At 41.0% G+C, this 24,897-nt stretch overlaps 1 protein-coding gene across 1 annotated transcript; it reads right to left on the reverse strand.

The window, feature by feature from the left end:
* TNFSF11 (TNF superfamily member 11) lies at positions 1-24,677 on the reverse strand. Its single transcript, XM_054207056.1, has 5 exons — positions 24,362-24,677; positions 16,302-16,469; positions 9,636-9,681; positions 9,455-9,553; positions 1-2,320 (listed from the first exon to the last, which is right to left on the reverse strand). The coding sequence occupies exons 1-5, from the start codon at positions 24,581-24,583 to the stop codon at positions 1,899-1,901; spliced, it is 957 nt and encodes a 318-aa protein (XP_054063031.1). The 5' UTR covers positions 24,584-24,677; the 3' UTR covers positions 1-1,898.
* Between the last annotated feature and the right edge of the window lie 220 nt (positions 24,678-24,897).

Here is a 24,897-nt window from a genome sequence, read left to right on the forward strand (position 1 = left end):
TTGCTTGAATTCAACTCAGTTCCTTATATAAAAAAAAAGCCTGAGGATTTGTATGAAGCCTCAATTCTTACAGATTTGATTCTTTCGCCTTCTGTGATCCCTACCACATTCAAGAGCGAGTTTTCCCCACATCATCCTTAGAGCACCCAGACGAACACTCCTCAAACCTCCCTCATTCCCCAACAAGTTGCTGTTCCCTGCCCAGATATGCTCTAAACATCACCCATCCCTTCGATGTCCCCCATACCCACTCTCAGATTCCATCCACCTACCTCTGTTGGCCAAGCAACTCTACAAGCGACAACACGTGTTGCAGCTAGCTCGGAGTCTCCCCGTATTAATTTGTTGGCTAATTATGAACAGTGGCCAGCCACTGACAAATAATGTATAATGACTGAGTTGTTCTCAGCTCTCTGTTCTCATAAAACCTGTAAGAATATCTCAACGCTGACGTTCATCTGCCAAATCTGGCAGAAACATGCAGTTTTCAAAGCTCGAAGGGGAGAGGACAGGCAATGCAATGACATAAGCTTCACTTTTTCAGAAAACTAAGCTAAAAAAGTCATTACTCAATTGCAGAATTTACAACTTGCAGGATTTTGTTGTAGGAAAATACGCCTGTTCGGTAACTATAAATACCCCTAATGCATTTCTGTGGCTTACTACATATTAATTTCTTATTTACTTATTTTTAGGTAATGCCAACTTTGTAATGTCAACGACCCTCCAGGTTTGAAAGGCACCCAGTGACCAGCATTCTGGTGTAATTAATTATTCATTACGTTGGTGTGATTTTCCCCCCTCCCAATAATACTGACAAGTTTAACAGAAATCTATTAAGTTAAAAAGAACAAAGATATATATATTACATTTGCTAATTGCAAACAACCTCTTTTAGCTGCAATTTTTCCCATTGGGATTAAAAAGTGCACCAGTTTAACATGTCTGTACATTAAAAACAGTTTAAAACATTAAATATACAAACAGCAAGAGATTTTAAATATTTTGTATCAAATACTATAGGACAATATAATTTACATTTTTTTTAAACACAAAACATTACACCTGAAATATAACTTTAGATATTACAGAATATAAAAATACATACTTTTTGTCTAAAAAATGTCTTTGCAGGTTCTGGCACGACGTAATACTTTAAAGGCACACCGTATTTTGGCAGTCTATATTTGCAATTAACTGTGCAACAATAATAGAAAAGACCTGTAATTAACCTTTTAGAACTGCAAGGCCAGATGATCTCCCTTCTTCCTGGAATAGCCCTTTTAATCAGGTAAAAACTTAAATTGAACCGTTTCGGTGTTTCTGCAACTCATTTCTGCCACGGCCTGAGCTCTCCAACCCTAATCCAGCAAAGCTAGAAGAGGCTTAATTAAGCATGTGAAAAGCCACATCAAATGCAATGGGATTAGTCACACTTTCACAATCTTTGCTGTCTCAGGGTCAGAATGCTCAACCCCAAGCAAAATTGAGCCCTACGTGCAAGCTGGGAGCCAAGTTGTGTCTTGCCCTATGTTTGCGCCAAAACTAGTAGGAGTAGCACAGGTTAAAAGTCAGGGCAGAGTCTGGAAACAGAAGTTCAATAATATTAATTTCTCTGATTTCAACTACACCAATGTTAAAGTCATAATGACTCTACTGAAGGCAGCGGAGACATACTAAGTAAAACTGCTATAGGACTAAATCAGGAGAACTATGCAATTTTGCCCTTCTGGGCATTTGTGGGACTCCCGCTGGAGTCAGCACTGGGCAAAAATGTGTCTTTAGAGATATATGGCTTATACAGATGCAATTGGGTTGCAAAAGGTTTTCAGTTCTGTCTTCAAGTTGTTTCTAAGCCACTAAAAACCCAAACAATTTTCAGCACACTAAAAAAAGATTCAGTCTAAATCCCTCACTTTAAACGCCCCAAAATAAGTTGCTTCTTGTGATGAATCCAGTAGCAATGGGTTTGATACCTGGATACTTATCATTTCACCAGATTTTAATTTAAAAAACCCTCCTACATTGACAGAATAAAAATGAAATTCTGAATTCCCTGACCAGTATTTGGTGCTTCCTCCCTTCATCAACACATCAGAGCGCCTTATCTTAAGGTTTGTCTTAATCATATATACCATCAGCTGAAGCCCTCTTTTAGTCAGGTTTCCTGAAGTTTCGTGATGTCTAAAACATATGTTGGCATAAAGGTAGTAAAATCCATCTTGATTAACAATTAGTTTTCCGTCATTGAATGTCATATTTGACAAGTTTGCCTGGCCCTTGTCATGATGCCAGGATGTGAGGTTCACTTTGCGTGTTCCTGAAGAGGGGAGAAAAAAAAATAATTATTTATAAACATTTAACAAATGTGCTACATAGATATGCTAAAGGGAATATTAGACAATTATGATAAAAATTTGTAAGAAATTTCCTTTTTAATCATGTACTGCCATATTTATAACTGCCCTCCCACCAGAACATCTGCTGGACCATGGTACAAAACACCCGCTTGGCCAATAATTTGATTACGCTAAGCAATCATGCAACAAGCTCTGTATAGAAATTGCCTTCCAACTAAAACTTTACTCAAGAGACAAATACTTGAGAAGAATTTGAAACAAAAAATTACTAATGAAAAAACAGCAAATCTTGTTACCTGTCTTTAACCTGTGTTTGCAAAAAATAACTAAAAATCTGAAAACAAGTTAAACTGATGATTCCCTAAAGAGAAAGCTTATGAAACCTTCCCATATTTAATGTTCTTGTGACTGTAGTGGTACAAAGGTAAACGTAGTTTCATTTAAGAACACAAAAAAAATGGGGGGGGGTGAAAATCAGTACAATTGTGTTACCTTTAGTACTACAAAATAAGTTGTCTAGACTTTAGACAGCACTTCAAGAAACCTTTGTACACAAAAACAATTTTTAGACTTAACCCAGTGCCTGCATATGTCAGAATAAGGCTCCACAATCTGTTTTAGTCACATCCTAGATATCTAGGATAGTGGCCCACACCACAATCCTAATTGTTTATTAATTGTACAAATACTAATAGCTGGGCAATTATACTTGTTTGGAAGGTAAACTCAGATTCTTTGTCTAATATCTAGAGGAAAGTCTTTAAAAAGCTTTAGGAGACAGATGTGATTCTGGACACATTGCTCTTTCCTTTTCTTATTTTTGTTTATGTATCTTAAGTTTCAAACTGGAAACAATGAGCTAATATTCCACGTTCGGAGGAGAACAGTCCCCTTCCAATTGTCTTAAAACGGAGATCCACAAATTCGGAAAGAAAATTAAGATAATATTCTGTCTCTCCATAGAGCTTCAGGCATGTTGGAATCAAAATACATGTACAACAGTTACCAAGTCTCCGTACCAAAATGACAGATTAATAGAATTAACATGTGTAACTAAGCATTACTGAATTCCTTCTAACAGGTACGCCTTTTCAGCTCTGCCTGCATGATGGTGGCCTGGTAAACAGGAAGCTGTCCCTTATCTGTTAAAGTGACTGAATGCTCTGTGAAGAGAACGAAAAAGAGCTGAGAGACTGGAGATGTTTTGATTAGTTTTTCATCTCAGCACTGTCATTGAAATCTGACCACATATGCAGGTACAAATGTCCCCCAAGAACTCTGTAGTTCTGTAGTAGCCACTTTGTATCACCTCTTGGAGGTTTCAAGCTGGTCAGATCTCAGACGTCATTTCACACAGATCCTGGATATTAGGAAAGTGTTCTTTGGACATTAGGAAAACGTTCTTCATTAAGAGGGTGGTCGGTCACTGGAACAGGCTCCCCGGGGAAGCGGTCATGACACTTCTCAGAGTTCAAGGAACGTATGGACAATGTTCTTAGTCATATGGTTTAGTTTTAGGCAGTCCTGCGAGGAGCAGGCAGTTGGACTCAATGATCCTTATGGGTCCCTTCCAACTCAAGATATTTATGATTCTACTATGGAGGCTGCGCTAAGAGGTGGCCTGGCAGGAGGTCAGGTAGGCAATGAGAGAAAGCACTTGAGTCTTCCTTCCAAACCTGGGCACATTTGACACACCAGTTTGGTTTTGGTGGCACAGTGTTAAGAAGCAGCCTGCAACACCAGCCCCAATAGCATTGCTACTACAGCACATGTATTATGTAGAGGTTTATCACAATATTTTCTGTTGAGGAGCATGCCCTGCAGCATACATCCCATGGTTCCTTCCACCTCTCCAGCTTTCCGACCATCCCATTATAGCACCCACCTCATCTCATAGCCTCTGTCTGCAAAAACAGAGGAACAGGCCATGGCATGTGGCAGGGCACAGTGCCCCCTCCTCCAAGCACGTATCGAGGCATGCCCCAGAACCACCAGTACTCACAAGTGTGTTGGGGAAAAGCCCCAGGTATATTTGATCAGTTAAAAAGATGCCTCCTGGATTTGTTTGTGCAGAAAGACGTGAGGGGAAGCAGGGACAGGGGAATTTGAGAGCTATGAGTCTTCCCTAACTGGCAAGTGCAAGCATCTTCCGCATGCGACAGGAATACTTTAATAGTATTCCAGAACAAAAAGCTTCTGGCGTTCTTCCACAAAGACTTGAGCAAAGCACAGGCTGTCAGAGGCAGATCATAAATAGTTGCTCCCCTATGGCTCCAGAAGAGCCAGGTAGAAATTATACAAACAAAAACATACCGAGAAGCCATCCTCTGTGCAGTGCCTCAGAAAAAAAACCTTCTGAAAACCATCAATTAATTGGAAATGACACTAAGATCTTACGTCTCTTATCTTGTAATTATTCACCTGCAAGAGATGCTGAGATAGGGGTACCACAGTACATCTCTGAAGCACTGGGGATAGCTGAGGAAGTTGTAGAACTTCTTGTGCACAGTGCCGTCTGCCAGAAATACTGCCCCAAGGAGCATGGACTACCTTCAAGATGAGGAGGATAGGCAAGAAATCACTGCTTGGATCGGAGAAGCGGCACATCAGAGATGTGGGACAGGAATGTATACATATGACAGAACAGAAAGGCATACTGGCATGCTGTGACTGACTGGTGGCACACTGGGTAGATGCTAGGCAGATTTTATTTACCTGGCAAGTAAATTTTTTCGTTGCTACTTGATTAAGACTGGCAATTTTGAAGAAATCCTTAGTGGGAATGCAGAAGGGGGAAGCGAGAAAATAGGTGCCACAGTTGCTTGTAATTGAGATGCTGAGAGGGACTCTGAGTGAAGTTTGGCCACGCTGTTTCGGGGTTGAGGGCAATATGCATCATCCATCCATGGTCAGGCGGAGGGACAGGCCAAGAGACGATGGAAGATGATCGTATCTGTTTTGAGCAGGGGATTTGCCTAGATAACTTCTGCAAGTCCCTTCCAACTTAATACAATCATAGCATTATAATTTAACGGAGGCAGATGGGCATTTTGCCAGAGCTTCAGAAGAGGCACGCCACAAGCCAGCAGCACAGCACAAAGATGCATTGGTAGGAGTTATGCCATGCAACTAATGGAAGGAGTGAGCAGGCTCCCAGCACTTCTGGAGGTAATACACCCAAATTTGGGGACACCAAAACAACCAGTATCTCATAACACAGGCAGAGGAGAAAACTGGAGCAGACAAGTGCCAAATCAGCTGTCCATATATCAGAAAACTCTGAAACTTAACACAGGCCATGGGAAAGTCAGAAATGCTGCAAAATAGGATCTTCTGTGATAAAATTTATCATGGAGCCATAAAAAAATAGCACAAGGTAAGTCACGTTGACAGAGAAGGAAGAAGTCAGAGAGATAATGAGCAAGATAACCTTCCAGACACGGTAAAAATCATTAAATAAAAAAAGTGAAGATAATACACAGTTTTTCTAGTAACTGAAGACAAATCAAAACAATGTCTTGGGTATTCGTGAGCGTGAACTAAGACAAAGAGAAATGAGTTTCAATAAAATGAATGAGTAAGAAAGAAGATGATGGGAGGGGAACAGAGGAGAAAGTAGCCCTGTGTTGATAATTTGTTTGCATTCTAGTAGCTTTCAGGTATAAATAAAACCTGAGGGAACGACCAAAGCACTGTTTGCTCTGAAAAACTGTTTTGGAGGCAAAGGGCAGCTAAGCCCAACCTGCAGCTGTAAATAGCTCAGAATACTACAGCGTTTCCTTAGACAGATAAAGGTATCAATTCACATCCCAAATGATATACTTAACATTGAAATTTATCTCTGTTTGTGATTTTCGCCTTTAAACTCTAATTTCTGTAATCAATTTATAAACGAAAATTCACTGTTTTCATTTAAAACCTAGGTAGCATTTATAGTGAGCTCTGGTAAAAAGCAACCAGCAAGCATCCAGCTTTAACCTAAGGCAGCAAACCTAAAAAATACACACAGCAAGCCAAACCACTATGGCTTCTGCAGCCAAATGATGGGTGGGGACACCAAGATCTGGGAACGGATATTTTTTCCCCTCCCTTGCACTCCCCTCAGCTGCAAAACTCCACTTGGGGCTTGATATTATTGTGAACCAGGTAAAAGGAAAATGTTCCCTCACAACATACTGCTCAGTGACCCTTTGTGAAGGGTGTTCAGCGGCAAACTACTTAAAATAAAATCCTGTTTGACAATAATGAAGATTGTTGAGGTTTTTTTTCCTGACATTATCTATTTTGGGTCAGAGTGATGACAGTAGAGAAGCTTAAAATACTAAGACCAGATCTGTCCAGACTCGTGAATGGCATAAAACAGTTTAGTAGTATTTCAGACACACACGGTAAGGAATCAGGGTAAGAAAACAGAAATTGCCACTTGCAGTCAGAGGAAACAGGATGGTGACCCTCAAGCAAATTCTTTGTCCTTTATGCCTGTCATTAACCTCTATGCCACACAGCCAATTGGGTACTGCCTCATACCAGTGAGCATGCCACTAAAGTGCCTCACAACCAGTAGGTTCGGGGTCCCAGCTATCCATAACGATGCAGCCCCTCACTGCTGCAGTGCCCACAAGGACCGCAGAGACTGTGCTCATGATTAACATCCTGGCAATGTTCTTCCAAAGGAGGCAGAAGCCATATGTGCCGGATCAGGAGGGAGTACATCCAACTCATCACACTGGTAAGGGGTTGGTCTGCTCCAAGGAGAAACAAAGCAGCTTGTTTTCACAGCCACTGTATTTCTAAGAGTTCTGGCAGCCTGTGCTATTAAAAAAAAAAAAGTGAAGAGAGCAAGCAAGAGCTATGCCTCCCTTGCCATTACGCACAGATGTGCTACTTCACTTCCTAGAAGGTTAATGCAGTGATGCACAACAATAAAGATTATCAGCTGCTAGCCCTGATAAAAATACAGTTTACAGCAACATCCAGGTAGACAGCAAATAAAGTCCCCACAGGAAAAGGTGGATTTCATGAAGTGTGACACTGACACACTCCACTTCTGTAGATATAAGTGATCTGTCTCTATGATTAGCAAATTAATTGAATCTTTACAAAAATAAAATGCTCAGAGAAGTTTACTGATACTGCATCTTCTACTATTGACCTATGTCAAAAGCTAAAATCTGACTGAAATAGAAGCTTGTCAGGAGGCATTTGAGCTAATAAGAAAGCTTGTAGAAGTTCTAACTGCTATCTGACAAGTTGTTTAAGCTCTCTGCTTACAAAGCTCTGGATCTTGGCAATGCCAATGCACTTGAAGGGAGAAAGAATCCTACCCCTCCAGGCAAGAAGCTAACTCCTTGTGTACGAAAGTTCTTTGTCTTTAAATAGAGCAAGAGCAAGGTATTACTATGCAGGCTGCTGAAATCTCAGATTTCAAGCCTCAAGACAGCATTCCCTTTTGGTTTGGTTATATAAAACAGAAAAGCAATGCACATAGCTTAATTAACAAGGAGTTCAGCACTGCAGATTGTATACATCTTCAGAGGAAGAAGACAGTGGTGATCAATGCCCCCTCCTATCTTGAGATCCTCTGCCCAATAGCTTCAGAATAAACTCTGGTTTACTTCTCTACCACACCAGTGATGATTGTTGCGTTGAGAATACAGAGAGAAAAATCTCAACTGACAGTGCCCCAGGGCTAAAAAGGAAACAGTACTAAGATATCTTAAAATTGCAGCAATGAATCTTTTCCTCTGGAGACTGTTCTAAGACAGGCTCATGTCTTGTTTCCTCCTATTGTACTAGTGAGGTTATTCCCAAAGCCACCCAAAGATACCTGTGGGTAGAGAATAAGAGCTCTGGCAAGATAAAAGAATGGACCCTCTTACCATAGGGGCGGATAAAAGCCACAGGAACATTCGTCCCCCCCGACTCAATAGTTCAGAAACACAGTGCATCCAAGTCAACACACTGACCAGAAACCCTGTTGCTCAGAGTACAATGCTATGATCTTTGATCTTCCTACTACTACACTAGATGGATACAGACAGACCCTTGTGAAGTTTTAGTATGCCTGAACCTCAAGAAGGCCCTGGGAGTCTTGATGTGAAAAAGTCTATACCTACAACATAATAATGAATGGAATATGACAAAACCTTTTCAACATGCCATTAGCAGAAGGAAACACTTGCTATAAATTCAACCTTATGCTATGACAGTGCAATGTACCCACAGAGGGCAGGGAACTAGCAGGCTAGTTAGAATAACGACATTGGGACTGCAGTTCTAGGTTTTCAACACCTCAAAATGAAAAATGCGCTGCCTTTATGGCAAGTTCTTACACTGATGGGCACATGACATGCATGTGAATTGTGTATTCACGTGAGATTCTCAGCTTCCAGATCCACCCTGAAGACAAATGCTGCGTCACCCAGTACAGAGTACATTCAGTACCCAGTACACTTCAGCACACAAAAGGAGTGTTGCAGTGTTGCTTTGAAGGGCTGAGGAGGTGGACATAAGACATTCTTGAATTTTACAACAGAAAACAACAGATCTCTTCATCTGACAAGAGAATATAAAAATCTTAGACTCAATGGAAGGAAAACATCTTCCAACCTGCCAGATCTGGATTCTGGCCAATCTTTATGCTGGTATATCCTTCTATGTATGTGTATATGTATGCATATATCTGTGTGTATACCTACAGCTGATGTCCAGGGTGAGTGAAGAACACCAGATGGACCCTACTAGCCTACGAAAATAAACTTCAGAGGAGAGCATTCAACGCATGTCTTCATTCCCCACCTGAAGACAGCAGAAAGAGGCAGGCCAAGCCCTCAGACCTTGATCATGAAAACTGGGCATTTGAAATGGAGGCCATTAAGCACATAACAGACTGATGTAAGATACCCGAGGGAAAAGGGCAGCTATCCTCCTGTTAACATTAACCCTGCTGCCTCTGAAATCCTTTAACACACCCAATTTGTTTTCATTATCAAAAGCCATTTCCGAAACCCAGTCTGTTGCTGGTATTGTTGAACTATTTGCATGTATTTCACTGTTTAATCACATTGGAAGTATTCACTTAAAACTGAACTTACCAGATGGAATATTCTTATCATCAATAATGAGATGGGCAAAAGGCTGCTTCTCAGGTTTACTTCTCTTGTACAGATCCATTCCTAATGCCTCCATTGCAGCTAGAGATAAAAGAATTGCATTACCTCAGAAGGTCAAGTTTAGTAGAACTAAAGTATTTCTTACTCATAAAACAGCACCTACCTTTTTCTGGTCTTGGTGGCGTTCTTCCCATGACACGCTGGACTTCCTAAAATGAGAAAGAGGCATTGCTTTGATGCTGTCTTTGTTTTGTAGTATTGTGTATTGCAGGTAGTTATGATGGTGTGTATCACTACACTATTTATGGAAGTAGTAGTGACAGGACATTTATAACCTTTCCTACTTAATGCACTTGGAATATTTCTCCAAGTACAATGGAACAATCATTGCTAATAATGCATCACATAAAACAACGGAGTTTATGAACTGATTTAATTACTTGGGGTCAAAAGGTAACAGAAGAGGCAGTTCTACACAGGGACTAGTGTGCAATCACACTAACAACTAAGGAAAGCTAAGCTCTGAATTTCATTTGTGATGAAGTAAATGAAAACCTCACACTTGACCACTAACAGGGAAGGTTGCAAGACTACAAAGCTTTATAATCAAGGCTCATTTCCAACAAGGTATGCAGGAACTGAAGGACTAAGCATCTTCTACATCTGTACTGGGCCAGAGGGACTGGGTGCCAGAGTCTGGAAGTATGCATTCTTCAAAACTGCAGATGAATTTTAACACCAATGAGCCCCATGTTACACAAAACCAAGAACAGCACAAGTAACAGACATCAGGCACCACAAAAAGCCTTGCTTTTAATAATCCACACCTGTTTTCCTCTTGAGAAAAGACAGAAACAGCAGTTTAAAAAAAAAAATTAAGTAGTCTGTTCTTGTTGCAAGCCTAGACTGAGTCTTGGTAATATTAGATCCAGTCCTCAGTTCCGTCCCCTGTTTCCCCCATGACTCTCTTCATCTTTGCTTTCTAAAAAACACAGGTAATATTCTACTTGCTATTCAGAATACCTTATACCACGGAGCCATCAAGAAGATGTTCAGTAAAAGGAAACATTTCGCTGAAGATAGCAAATCATATCTCATCTTTGAAACCTAAGGGTGGTCCTTTGTTTTGTTTTCATAGAATTGCCTAGGTTGGAAGGGACCTTTTCAGATCATCTAGTCCAACCATCATCCTAACTCTGACAAAAACCATCACTAAAATATATCTCTAAGCACTGTGTCACACATATTGCTGTTCATCTGATTCAATATGCAATACGCCTCAGATTTGGCCAGATCAGCAATTTTCCCACTGTGCTCTCAATCATTGTGGTGCTTTAGAATTTGAAATCCTGCTTTGAAAACACCTGAAGTCCTGCTTTTATGTAATTTTGCAGCCACAGTGAAAACTAACGCCTTAGCCAGTGTATATATTACTCTCACTTTCCCCTTTCAGTAGGTGTTTAAAGGTTAAACCAAAATGAAAAGCCACAGCAGTATGGAAGTTGTAGTATGACTATCAAAGTGTAATACTTCAGCAGAGATATGCTGATTTTGTAGATAAGAATCATTAAGATACTTTCTGCTGTAGAGACAAGAAGAAAAGCAGAAGAATAGCAACTTCAAAAGCAGCAAAATTCATGCCCACCTGCCCCATTTGCATTCACTTCCCCTCTCTGATCTTCATACTTCAATGTCAGTTCTAGGAGCATGAAAATGAAGCTCAATTCTAGGAGCTGCACGCCAGCATCAGCCTCTAGCCACACTTGAGCTCTTTAACTTCATCAGAAGTAGGGAGACAACAAAAAATTGCAAGTTCTAGATACTGAGAAAAGTGACAAAACGCTCTGAAGAGGACATAAAGTAAAAGAGATTGGGAAGGGAATCACACTCTCAGAGATTACTGTGCCACACTTTCTCCCAACCCTTTCCCTCGAAAGAGGAGACTCCTTTGTTTTCTTGTTTTCTTAATGGAAACTTCTCAGATGTGCAGCCTGCTTTAATATCCTTTCCTTCTGGGGGATGTGATAATGCATTTGCATGGAGAGCCTGCTGGGGCTGGGCAGATCCAAAGAGAGCTATGTACATTTTAGTCTCCTATTATCTGAACTAAAAAAATCTCATGGTTGGTAACTGCACAGCCCTTGAAGTCCCTGAACTGGCCAGTCGCTGTTCTCCTCTTAAACTACTTTTTTTTTTTTTTTCTTAGGAGTATAGGGTTCTGCTTTTGCACATTTCCAAAGATGCTCTAGCTTGAGCAGCTGGGTACCTCACCTTCTGAGATCTAGCAGCCTGACTCAGCTCATCTTTCATCCGGAAAGGCTCATGAAAGGCAGTCTGAGCTGCTTTCTTTCTAACTGTTGGTGGTGCTGTTCATCTGCAAGATCACCACTTGGTAGGCAGAACAGCTACCCAGGAAGACTTGGGTCCACAACTCTCCTTGTCCTGAAGGCCTTGAGCCTACTTTCCTGTTTCCTAGGAGCATTTCTCTCTGAGAGAAACACTCTCCTGTACTCCTCTTGAAGCTATGCTACTATGCAATTAGGAAGGCGAGTGCCATTACAACAAAAGGGAGATTATAAGCGTGAGCCCAACACTGACACGCTGAAAAGAGCTGGAGACTGGCTCATGTTCATTGGCTCTTCTGTGTGCTTGTCACTGGATTAGAAGTGGCTAGCCTGCGGCCAGAAAACAGAAATCATCTATCAGCCAAGTTCTCCAAACACTGGACTACTGTCAAGTTCTTTACTTGATTCTGACCAGCCCCACAAAATTTTGACGTTCCTTTCTGTTCTGTTGCCCAGACTTCCAAAAGGAAGCTGAAACACATGAACTAGTCCATAGAAAACAGAAACGGAGCTGTGGGTTTCCTCCTGAAGGATATGTAGTTCAACACTTCTCTTGATTTTTTTTTTACTTCATGTTTCTATGGTTCCAAGGTGCTGATACACAACCTACCTTAGAAAAGGATTTTAGCATGTACTTCTGACCCTGAAGGATTCAAGGACCACATTTTTCAGTGGATGTCTGAAGATATCCAGATGTCTAAAGACGGCCTTCTAGTGGGATTATAAAAATCCCCTCGTATCCTTACTGCAAGGAATTAAGAGCTAGGATTTTCCAAATCTTTAAAGTATCAACTGCATTCTTTATCACCTGAATGTCTTTAGGCATCTCATACCTAATCACAACGTACACTACCATTAAGACAGCAGAAACAGATCAACAGAACTTGTCACTAAGACACTGCTATAGTGGCATGAGAACTGCTGACAAAATATTACCAGTGACTTCTCTTAACAACTTCCACCCACAGAACCATGTGTGCTACCAAGCTGTTGAGTAATTTTTACAAAAACTGCACACAAAAATCACACCACTCTGTCAGTCTCATGATAAGCTGCACCTCTACACCTTTGCATCATTTTCTCACTGCCCACCAAGTCAATTCTGCTGGCCAGCTTCCCACATTCCAACCTCCTTCATACGGTTACTGTTTAAACAACAGACAAGCAGCTAGTCACAAAAGTGAAAAATGTGTCTTCCTTCATTGAAAAAAAAATTTAGAGGCCATTAGGAAGCTGCAAAACTTTAACATTTATAAAGCTAAAATCATGCTTTAAGTGCCTGGAAATTTGGGAACTGCTCTTTCCTCATCCACAGCAGGCTGCAGGTTTTAACCCTTAGCATCTCAGCATCTGCAAAACAAAAACAATTCTTGCTCTTCAAGTTATGTCCAATGTTGAGGATGCAGAGACAAGGCTACATTTGAACACATGACATTTGTGAATGTTTTTTTTCTCTTTTGGCTTTTATAATATCTCAGTATCTACTTTGAGCATCTCTAAGCGGCCTATTGAGACCAATCAGAAGAAAACCCCTCCAGACATTCATGTATTGCTTCAGCTTTGATCTTTAAGCTCCTTTATGCAGTTGTTTCTTCTGCTACCTGAGTGCTTTAAGTCCAGCTAATACCAGGAAGAAGTATCTGATTATCTTGCCGGAAATTCAGCAATTTGAAGAATGCTAATCAGGAAGGAAGTGAAATAGAACGTACATGAACCAATATTCATCAGAAGATAGTTTAGAGATCAGCACTACAACCTCTATCCAAATGAGCAGTCTATTGCCTGCAGAAAAACAAAAAAGGCATGTAAGGTTGTAGGATGGAAACTGAAATTTTAACAACTTACAGCAATCACTCATGAAACCTTGACTTTGTCCGTAATTATGTGCACTTTAAATGTCTGCTAAGTATATGGATCTCCTTATAAGTGCTGCCCTGGAGGTGTAGCAAAGTACTCTGTTGCCATGTGGGAGACTGGTTTACGCCTGAACTCCCCAAGCTGCTAGAAGCTGGGAGTTTTGCCAAGAAAGTTACTTATGAATTGACCCAAGGTATGTTTGCCATCCTTTCTACTTCAGGCTCATAACAGACTTCCTAAGAACTGTGGTTAGTGCATCTGGACTGCGAAAAGGTTTTTAGGGTTACATGCAAAAAAAAATAAATTAAGCAAACAGACGGGCTAGGGAAGTATATCATTTGACTCCTTTAAAGTTAATATGCAATATGAGTAAGCTGCTCCCTAAGCAGTATTTTTATCCTGGAATATGTTAAGGAATTCACCATTAGATTTTGGTTAAAAGAAAGCTTTAATTATTATTTTTTCAGGAGACAAATGTTTCTAGACCTGACCTTGCAGCCCTACTACACTGGTTTTCACAAGAGCACTTTCATTTTCAACATCAATCCCTGCTTTAGATTTAAGCACTAGGTCTACAGGTGTGCAAAGAAAACAAACGAGAACCAGCGCAGTAAGCTAAAAGCTGTAACCAGACCATAAACCTGAGCAAAAGCAAGTTGTCTATTTTCATTTCCTGAACAGCTTGAATTGCAAAAGACAAAAATATTGAAAAAAAAATCACAAAACTTAAATGGTATTTTTAAGTGTTCCGTTTCAGTTACTTAACATGCTGCCAGTTCAAATAAGGATACTGGTTCTTAAAACACACACAGGTTAGATTCTCCTTCAGGAAAGTGAAGAAAGCACAGACAATAGGAAACCTATTTCAAGTCACCTTAGCTGTATTGCCACACATGAAGGACAAGCACAACTGGAGTAAGATTCAGCTGCAACCCTACCCTTCATTGTAGCAGAGCAAATGAAAGGCAGACCTTACAGAACATGATAAAGTATAATTTTGCTTTAACACTGTTTCCTTCACTTCTCTGATATACCAAAAAGATGCAAATGTAGGCCTAGGCAAGCATTTTCCTGTTTTTTCTCAGTGTCATCAACATATGATGACAAAGCATGTACAACACTGACCCAGCTGCTTAATTCATTCTGTTGCATTCAAAGGAAATTCAGAGTCTGATTGCTTTGGCAACTTAAATTTTATTGTTCTCAGACTAATGGTTCATCAGCAAAAAAAAGTTATCCCTACTCACTACTTATCTTGGCCACGGACATTGCAGCATTTAACCTCCATCCAGAATGGCAGGATATGCAGCCTCAACTAAAGCCAATGCCTCTGTTGAGTAACCATCAGCAAATGACCAGAATACAGGGCTTCCCATTCACTTACTGTAACAAGCTCCTTCCTCTGTCATGGGAGCTGCATGAACCAGCAGTCTAGTACCAGCAAAAAGAATAGAGAAGTAGGCATAGTGTAAGACAGTCTATAAAATGCTGGAAGATAGAACTAATCCTACAGACCCGACTTTTTTTGTCCTTAAGCTTTTCAAGGAGATGGCTAGCAAAAGGGATAAGACATGAACTCCTAGCTTTCTTTGGTTTTGTTCACAAAAAGATATGTCACTTAGGGTACTCCATTAAAAGCAAGCATTAGCAGAATTAAAGTACCATATAATTAACTCAAGTACAATTCACTCTGTAAAGTGTACATGAGTTCAGCTCAAATCTAATGTAGTATCCTGTATGAAAAATTTACAATGTTATGGAGATAAGAAGAAGTAGTAATGGATCTGGTAAGCCAGGAAAACCAAATACCATAGCACATTCAGCTTTTAAACAGACCATAATTAGCACTAAACACTATCATGAACAAAGAGATCAAAGGCAGTAAGTGGCGATTGTGACAATTATTCAGCTCGCCTAGGCTTCTTCATTAGGGCTGACTTCTTTAGCTGACTACTTAAGTAATTTGTATTTGGAAACAAGCTGTCATTCTCAGCTGCTGGGCAAAGACTGCCTGGTTATTGTGCTATGGCAAAATAGCTCTTCTGCTGGTGTGGGTATGGTCTGCAAGAACAGAGAACTGGCAAAGTGAGCTAAAAAAGAAAAAGAAGATACTATCCCTCAATTTTGGGTTGCAGAAAGAGTAAGAAACAAGAGCAAATGTTATCTCCTACTTTTTTCAGGCAATATTTTCCTTGTTGATGATATTGACTTGGAAGAATCTCTGTCAGAAACAGAGTCAGGAAGATTGCTTTGGAAATAATGTGGAACCGTCCATTCTTATGAACATCCAAAGTGTTGGCAAACCTATACAAATATTAGGATGAAACAACTAACTTTCAGACCCATCCAAATGCCAGAATGGCCAATCAACTAACTGCAATCATAGTTTTCTCAGTGCAACTTTAAGTCCTCCTTGCTTAAAAAAAAAAAGTGTTTCAATACAGAATTATTTAACCACTATCAGGTTCATGAGCAAACACAGTATGATCTTGGATGCAACTTCACATATTACTTGAACACCAGAAAATATTTTCTAGAACTTACCTCTGAATACAGATTTTGGAAAAATTGTTCTAAGTTCAACAGGAGCATAAAATAAAGGAACACACAGTCTATCTGCTACTTACCTTCTGCACAGCTCTTTGGAGACCCTGTTTCATGCTTCTACATGATTCTGGAATTAACTTCACTTCTTGATTTTCAAAGGATGTATCATGCAAATCTGTATTTTCTTGATGTCCAAAAAGTGTTCTGACACAGTGTGCGTGTTCTTTTGAAATTCTAGTAGGGTCCATCTGAAACAAAAATATAAGCATGACAACAGTTTTAAGTTTCTGTCCAAGAGACATTAAGAGCATTTAAATCAGGGAGAATTTTCAGCCATCTAAAAGTCTGGGACCTAGCTAAGTTTATTACCTAAACTTTCATTGTAAACAATTCAGAGAGAAAGAGTTCCCCACATGGAGCTTTATTTCATCCAACAAGCGCGACAGATAGCAGAACGAATTATCTTCTGGAGCTGCCCAGTTTATTTAGCTTAGACTGGATATCTGACTTTCAAAAGTTAAAGATAAATCCCACTTTTACAGTAAAATCAATAATCATGAATTTCATTTTTTTGACCACTTAGCACAAAAATCACAATTATTTTAGCAGGCAACATACACAGCAATCCTATCATAAAAAACATAGTTTGCAGGATGACACAAAAATGCCAAGTAGAAAAACTTGGGGAAAGTACGTACAACACCTAGCACATCATTTTCAAGAGGAGAAACAGAAGAACAGAAGGTAGTTATCACCAAAGCTATCTTGTAGGCAAGAGATATTGCTGCGTTAAAGTCACCAAGTAGAACAGAATGACCAAATTCAGAAAAATATAAACATAAAACTACTAAAAAACTCCTCCGCCTCGATGGGACAAAGATTGGTAAATCTAGAATATCTGCAAGATATTTTTAGCAGTCTTTGTGATTGAATCAAATATACTTTTAAACTGTAAATTTAGAATACTCTTGAATTCAATCAGTTAGATAAATTGGAAAGATATTCCAAAGATTAGGACTGTCACATGGCAGAGTTTGATTGCATAAACATTATTTAACCATTTCTCTCTCTCTCCCCACACTCCATATACTTTACACTCAAGAGATACTAACCACTATCTTTCAGAGATGGCCTAAGACTCTCAGCAATAGCTCTCAACTGGTATTTATTCTGCTTTTATTTCAGGCTTGAAGAAAGGTTTGTGCACTCAAAACCTTGTCTAAGTCCTCTATCTGTATCAACTGGTCTAATAAAGAACATTTACTTCAAGGAAGGAACAATTTTATCTGAGAATTACAAAAGGTAATATATTATTTGTAATCTTGATGAGGGAATGCCGAGACATTATGGATAGTGCCTGACCTGTGTTAAATTTCCTTTAACATAGCACTGAACAAAATAGATCATCAAAAGAAGTTTTGCAGAATACAAAACATGCAGAGTGAATGAAACGTGTTATATCATTTGTTCACATGAACTTAAATTCAACTTCCTAACCCCAAAAAAAGAACAAAGTTAACTTAAAAGCCTAGGGTTAGGACCACAGAGGTGAATTTAAGTCTACACCAGCCAGGCAGCCATCCAACAGGCACACACTGCAGAGAAACATTTGTTGCACAGATGGCAACACAAAATGCTGCCTCATCCATCACCATCCTTCTACTGAAGTCTCCAGAGGAGAGCTGTTTCCCTGATTCATTCAGGTCAACATCAGCCCCTATAACCTGGTTTAGCTGTCTCAGCTACCCCTGCAGATCTGGAACGAAACAGGTCAGAAAAGGTTCACCCGAAGATCAGAAGATGCCACAGCTTTGAGCAAAGGGGTAGAGATGAGTTACAGAATGGCTTGGAGGCAGTAACATCTTCCTGGGGTGGCCTGGCACAGCTGAATCCAAAAGAGAATCTGTGTATAGCCTTTACAGCTCCATGAATTAAGCACTAAAAACTACACTAATGACTTCTGAAGTCAGCTAGTGCTGTGCAGCCCCATTAACTGCTTAAGCTGATCTAAACCAGCACCTCTGTGCTCTTACCTCCTTCACCACAAAATTTTATTCCTGGTTCTCAATCTCCTCTTCCAAATCAATAACCTGTGAGGAATTTTTGCTGGTCTAATTTCCTGAAAGATTAGCACCCTGAAACCAACTCACTTCAGGTATCAGACAAGCATCAGAACCTGTAGAGGCACAGGAATGAAAGAGCACAAAGGCACCACAAGGTTTAACAACTGTAAAACTGCACCCTAAAAGCGTCTCTCCCAATATGTTCCACTACTATTCAGAATGCAGAAATTCAACTGTAAACTGAAAGAAAAAAAAAATTAAGCACAAATTGTTTACCAACAGCTGCAAAAAGGTAGTTAATACAGAATGACCTGGGTTGGAAGGTACCTCTGGATGTCTCTAGTCCAGCCCCCTGCTTGAGGCAGGGCCAACTTGTAACTTAGGTCAGGTTGGTCAGGGCCTCGTCTAGACAAGCTTTCTGGCATTTCCATTGATGGAGTCTTTCAACCTCTCTGGGCAAATTGTTAACCACTTGCATTCTAATTTAACCTTAAGATACCAGTATCTTAAGGGGGCCTACAAGAAAGCTGGTGAGGGACTTTTTAGGATGTCGGGTAATGGTAGGACTAGAGGGAATGGATTAAAACTAGAGATGGGACGATTCAGACTGGATGTTAGGAAGAAATTCTTCACCATGAGGGTGGTGAGACACTGGAACAGGTTGCCCAGAGAGGTGGTTGAAGCCCCATCCCTGGAAGTGTTCAAGGCCAGGCTGGATGGGGCTCTGAGCAGCCTGATCTAGTGGGAGATGTCCCTGCCCATGGCAGGGGGGTTGGAACTAGATGATCTTTAAGGTCCCTTCCAACCCTAACAATTCTATGATTTTGTAAAAACATCGATTTTGATGTTCGGCTACAGTTCTTGCTGCCATTTATGATTGCGCCTCTTGTTTTTGCTGGGTGCTTCTGAAAAACCTGACTCCATCTTTAGGTGATTAGCTTCCCTCACCTTAGCCCATTCTTCTTTAGGTTCAAAGAATACAGTTCTTCATTTCTGATTCAGTATGGTCCCTACAGTATGGTCACACTGGACTTCTGCTGGACTCTTTCCAGTTTGTTGCTATACCTCTGGTACTGAGGGACCCAAAACAGGACTCATTATCCCAGATGTAGCCTCTTCTGTTGGGATCATTAGAGACCTGAGGGAATTAGAATCTTCAACAGGTTCTGGATGTCTCTCCCCCCCTCCACACACACCACACGTTAGAAGACAGAAAGCCATAGCAAATAACTGCCAGTAGATGCTCATTTTTATCAGTAATACTACTAGTGAGAGACTATTACCCCAGTTTTGGATTTATTTAAACACATCCTCTGCAAAGTAGACAAGAAAACCGGATTTCACAGCACAAAGGTCACAAAATTTGTAAAGGCCTGAGCATCCAGCATGACAAGTCACAGGTAGTGTAGACTTAGAGCTATCACCCATCAGCAATCAGTCAACCGTGTCACACAACACTGTGCTAGAACAGTAACAGCAGGTTGTACAGAAGCACTTACTCGGATTATAGTTTATCTGCTGCAGGCTTAAGACAGAAAACCAACATCCCTGCACCCACAGCTAAAAGATTGAAGGCTCAATGGAAACACAGTAACTGATAGCTCCAGCAACTTAAAGCTATGCAGCGGGTTCTGACAATCTGCAAGTCTCTCGAGATTTAGTGTTTGATAAGGTGCAGCTCTGATCTTGGGACTAGCTAACCTGCCTGATTGCCCTTACCTTTTTCAAAGAACACCTAGTCTTCACCACATTTAACCATGGAAATTAGCTCACTTGTCTGAAAAGGCATTCTCAGAAATCCTGTATCTTTTATCTTTACAAAGAGCATGTACTGAACTGCCGTGGCTGTAAGCAGGTATTACCAAGCACTGAGACCAAAACTGTAGGCAAGAAGTGACGCACAGAAAAACTTTCAAGTTTGCGTGTTTTGAGAAGAACTTCTAAAGAGACAGATGAAATACTAGGATGGTCTACAGGAATCAAACTTGCAAGGCACTGAAGGTGAGTCTTTGAAAAAACAGACATTCAGCATCAAGTCCTAAATATTTAATACCTGAAAGAAACATCAAGATGCAAACAAAAACATCGGAGAAAGCTTTATAACACATTAAGTAAGCTAAATACCCTAGAGAAATTAACCTATTTAAATAGAGGAGTGTCTAGCTTATGTTTCTTATGTTACTGTTGTATATACATGCATCATGTCTGACCTTGGAATCAGATCAAATCTTTCAGTACCCCTTAATTTTCAGCATCATCCATCATTTAGCTGCATCGCTGGACTCCTTTCACCTATATTAGGGCAGCCAAAATGAACTCCAACATTGTGGGTGAGACCAGATGAACTCACAGAATTAAGAACCGATTTTTTGATGTTAAAAAGATTCATTTTGATTTTAAAAATATAATACATTCCAGCCAACTTTGCCTATTAAATGTTGCCTCATTTATGAAATGTTACAGTATCATGTTCTGTATTTACTCCTTACAATAAGTGTTTACCATTTACACGTGTACTTATTTTTCAAACCTAAACCAACTTCCAGATTATCAAATATCACTTTGCATCCCACGATCTTTCTTAACCACCAAGAAGGGCTTCTTCCAGGCTTCCAAAAAGTGCTAATGACCCCAGCAGGCTGTTTTCTGTTAGCCACTGCTCTAACATGCTCGCAAAACTTTAGATGAAGTCTGAAAGGTGATTGTTTAAAAACATACCTTCATTAAAGTCAGAGTTCCACAGATGCATGAAATGACAATAAAGAAAATCTGTTGTCCATGTCCTGAATTAACCAAGGGTGAATTCTTCAGTGTGGTAGGATACTTCACATTTCTATAGATTTTTTTTTTCTTTTAATGGGAAAAACAGTTAAGCTCAGATTCTGGGTTAAACTATGGGAGTTAGACATCCAGCCCTCACATCTGGATTAAGCACTTTCAAGCTTGTTCCACTGCCCTGCAGTTCAGTCAACGTTAACCTAAATTCTTACTCTTTTATGATCTAAGTACATTAAGAAAATGGGCCAGAAATATAAGTTTAAAAGCAAAGCTTTTGGAGACTATACCTTAGCATTTATCAGTGAAAGTTAAATACTTCATTTGCTCGCTTTGTGCTGTGCAAGAGTCTTTATCATGTGATGATCTCCAGCTGCTTCAAGTATCTAAATTTTCATGGCATTTTCACTGATCATGAGCAAATATTCCTCATGAAGTGTAAGCAAAATAAACACTTACACCAATACATTTGGTAAGTGTTTAATTTCTTGGATTCAGTACATTGCACATGATGGTCCAAAAAGAAAAGCTAGAAGATCTTAATGTTTTTACATTTCAGAACACTATTACCAGAATATTGGTAAAATTAAATTCTTAGCTTTTCCTTTCTTTTTAGATATAGCAGCTCATTGTCTCATTTGCATGGCACTGCATTATTTCTTGGCCACAAACATGTGTTTACCCGTGAAAATCTAGTGTCAGTCTTAGTTATGTGTCTTGTGAAATTCTAAATGCTCAAGCCACAAAATAAACAAAACTAAGGAAAAACCAAAACCTCAACTATTGTCTCAGCTCTTATTGTGTCATGATCCAGCCCAAACAATTTTATGCAAATACAGATAAAATGTGTATGGTAAAACTGAGTCAGAGTTTACTCAGCCTCTTAGGTAGACTTTTAAAGAGCTTGTAAAACATATCATTTCTTGATATCAACCTATACAGTCAAATCTTGCTAATTCACATTTAGTTAATTCACCAACCAAACAATTTCAATCTTTTTCTGCACAGCTTCTACTGTGAACTTCTCATTATTTTAACAAAATACACCACAATATTTAATCTCCATTATTAAAGTACAAATTCAGATAGCTGAAATTTGTACTGAAAAGTGCAAATTAAGATAGCTTAATACAACTAAATTTCACAGCAATCATTTCAAGAGAAAGAGGTCAGATCATATCCCATATAAATAAAACAAATTGTAAGACTTAAGACTTAACTTCTGCGGGACCTACTATATTTTCCATCTATCTTATTTCACAATGAGAAATTGGTGAACAAATATGGATAGCCATATCTTATTATTTTGAATTATGTACTTACTTCAAAAGTATACTTATTATTCTATTTTTCAGTGATCTCAAATAAGACATTTTCTCCATTAGAAATTTTTCATGCAATGACTTCAGTCAAGTCTACATCTAGCTACATCATCTCTGTTAGATGTTTCGGAAGTTCAAGTTTATAAAGGACACCATCCAACAGCATTACTCCAGATCTACAGAATAAGAAACTGGCAAGAGAATTAAGCTGCCAAATGCAGAATTACACCCGGACTATGTAATTTTTTAAATCAAGGAAGCAGAAGAAAAACAGTCATTATGGTAAGAAAGCTCTTTTTACCCTTTGTTAGGCTTGTGTGAGGCACTGACATGAACGTACCAGAAAGAGTCCTTAATAAGTGGGGTGTAAAGAGAATGGAAAAACAGGGTTTTCAAAAAGTATACTTTTATTAGTTGTTTTGATTGCAATGGTTCTCTTGCCTACTGATCAATGTATAGCTATGCATTTCTAGGAGATATGTTTTGACAAAGATGTGTTTTCAAGTACATGCAGATCTGGAGTGAAAAACATTTCTATGCCACAAGCTGAAGTAGGCATTAATTTATTTCACTGTCAAGCAAACAAGTAGCTTTAGGCTACTTTATAATGAGTCCCAGAATTTAAATGTCACTTTTCTGAAGCATACAGGATATGATTAACTAAGTTCCATTTTATTTTTGTAAAAATGGCAAACACAAAGCAATCATTGTTAAGAAAACACAAATTGGTCTGCATAATAAATGATCAGCAGCACTACTGCATATTTGATAGTCATTCATCTATTTAAGTGGGTATACATTTGTGCAACATCTGGTTTCGGAGTGCACTGTGCTAAGAAATCCAGTCTGCTACATCAAGATCAAGGGCATCTACCTAGAAAGTAAACCGAAAGAAACAGGTTTCCACTCCCCACTGACTTCAAACGAAAAGCACGCACAACAGAAGTACCACTTCCATGAAGGCCGTGAGACCTGTATTAACAGAGCTAATTAGCATACAACCAAAAAGCCAATCAGAAAGATAACACCTTAGCCCCAAGAAGCAACCAGCCGGCAGCCCCCCACTTCCTCTGAGAGGGCTCAGCCCCGCTGGGGTAAGACAGGCAACAACGACTGAATCCAGCCAGATGAGACGTTTCCAAGAAGCAGGCTCTTCTTCTCTCTGAAAGCCTAACCGCGCGCATCACCTCATCTTCCCCCAACAGCGACAGATACCTCCCCTGTGCTCCTTTCTGCATGCATCCCTGCCTCTTCTGAAGCATCCCCGTGGCCAGCTTGTGGCCTGGCGGACAAGGGATGAAGGTTCTCTCTCAGAAACCATCTCCTGAGCTACAAGCGGCACCACCGGCCGGTGCCCACTAAGGCATGGACACTGCTCCACAGGGCCCCTGTGCAGCCTGAAGGACAAAGGATCCCAAGGGGTGTTGTGTGGTGGCGCTTCCCCCCCACACTTCAAGGCATTTCTCTCCCTGGTGAAACACTTACGACAGCTGAAGACCTTAGCCACGTCAAACCGCTCTCTGGTGAGTGACTTGAAAGCCAATCATTAAAAAACAAAGCCTCTCAAAACTTCACGTGAAGGATCATCAAGCTGCTTCATGAGTCTGACCTCGCTGAGAAACCCCCCATAGTCACCATTAGGCCACAGCACCACCCAGACCACCTCAGGCCAAGCAGCTCCAGCAACCAGGGGGTAGCGCAGGCCGGGCAGTGCCCCTGCAACCCACCAGCCCGACCCCTTCTCAAACCTGGGCCAACTTCAGAGCCAGAAAAAGCTGCTCTCTGCCCTATTTTTTTGTTGCTATTCATCCCCTCAATCCCACCGACGCGAGGACGTTCCAAAAGGTGCGAAGCGGCCGCTCCCGCCCTGCCCCGGCCGCTCCTTCACGGCGCGGCGCCCGACGCCAAAGGCGGGAAAGGGACCGGACCGACCCCCCCACACTTCACTCTCACCCCGCCGCCTCCGGAGCCGCCGCTTACCTGAGCTCGGAAGTAGAGGAAGAGGGCGACGCTGCAGACTACCTGCCCCAGCCCCAGGAGGACGAGGGCGGCGAGGAGGGAGCGGGAGGCGGGCGGCGGGTGCGGGTGGGCCGGCAGCGGCGGTGGCGGCGGCGGCGGCGGGGTGCTGTCGTGGGCGGCGCCGCTGCCCAGCTCCTCCGAGCCCCGCAAGTACTTGGTGTAGTCTCGGCTGGCGCGCCGCATGGCGCCGCGGGCAGCTCCGCACCGCTCGGACGGCTCCACAAAGGGGCTCGGCGGAGCTCCCCAACCTCGGCAAACAACCCCGCCACCCCGGCCGGGCACCTCTTTATAAACTGGGCGGCCAATCAGCCCCAGGCGGCGTGCCTCTGCTCCCCACCCCTCCTCCCCGCCGCCCCACACAACACCACCGCCCCCTCCTCGTCTCCCCTCCCCGAGCAGAGACCTGCCCCCGCCGGCCCGGAGGGTCGGGTCGGGTTGGGTCGGGTCGGGCCCGCCCCTGCCCCCGGAGCCCCGGCCTCCAGCGGCGGGACGGTCGC

Source organism: Rissa tridactyla, chromosome 1 (genome assembly GCF_028500815.1).
Source record: "Rissa tridactyla isolate bRisTri1 chromosome 1, bRisTri1.patW.cur.20221130, whole genome shotgun sequence".
Lineage (NCBI taxonomy): Eukaryota > Metazoa > Chordata > Aves > Charadriiformes > Laridae > Rissa > Rissa tridactyla.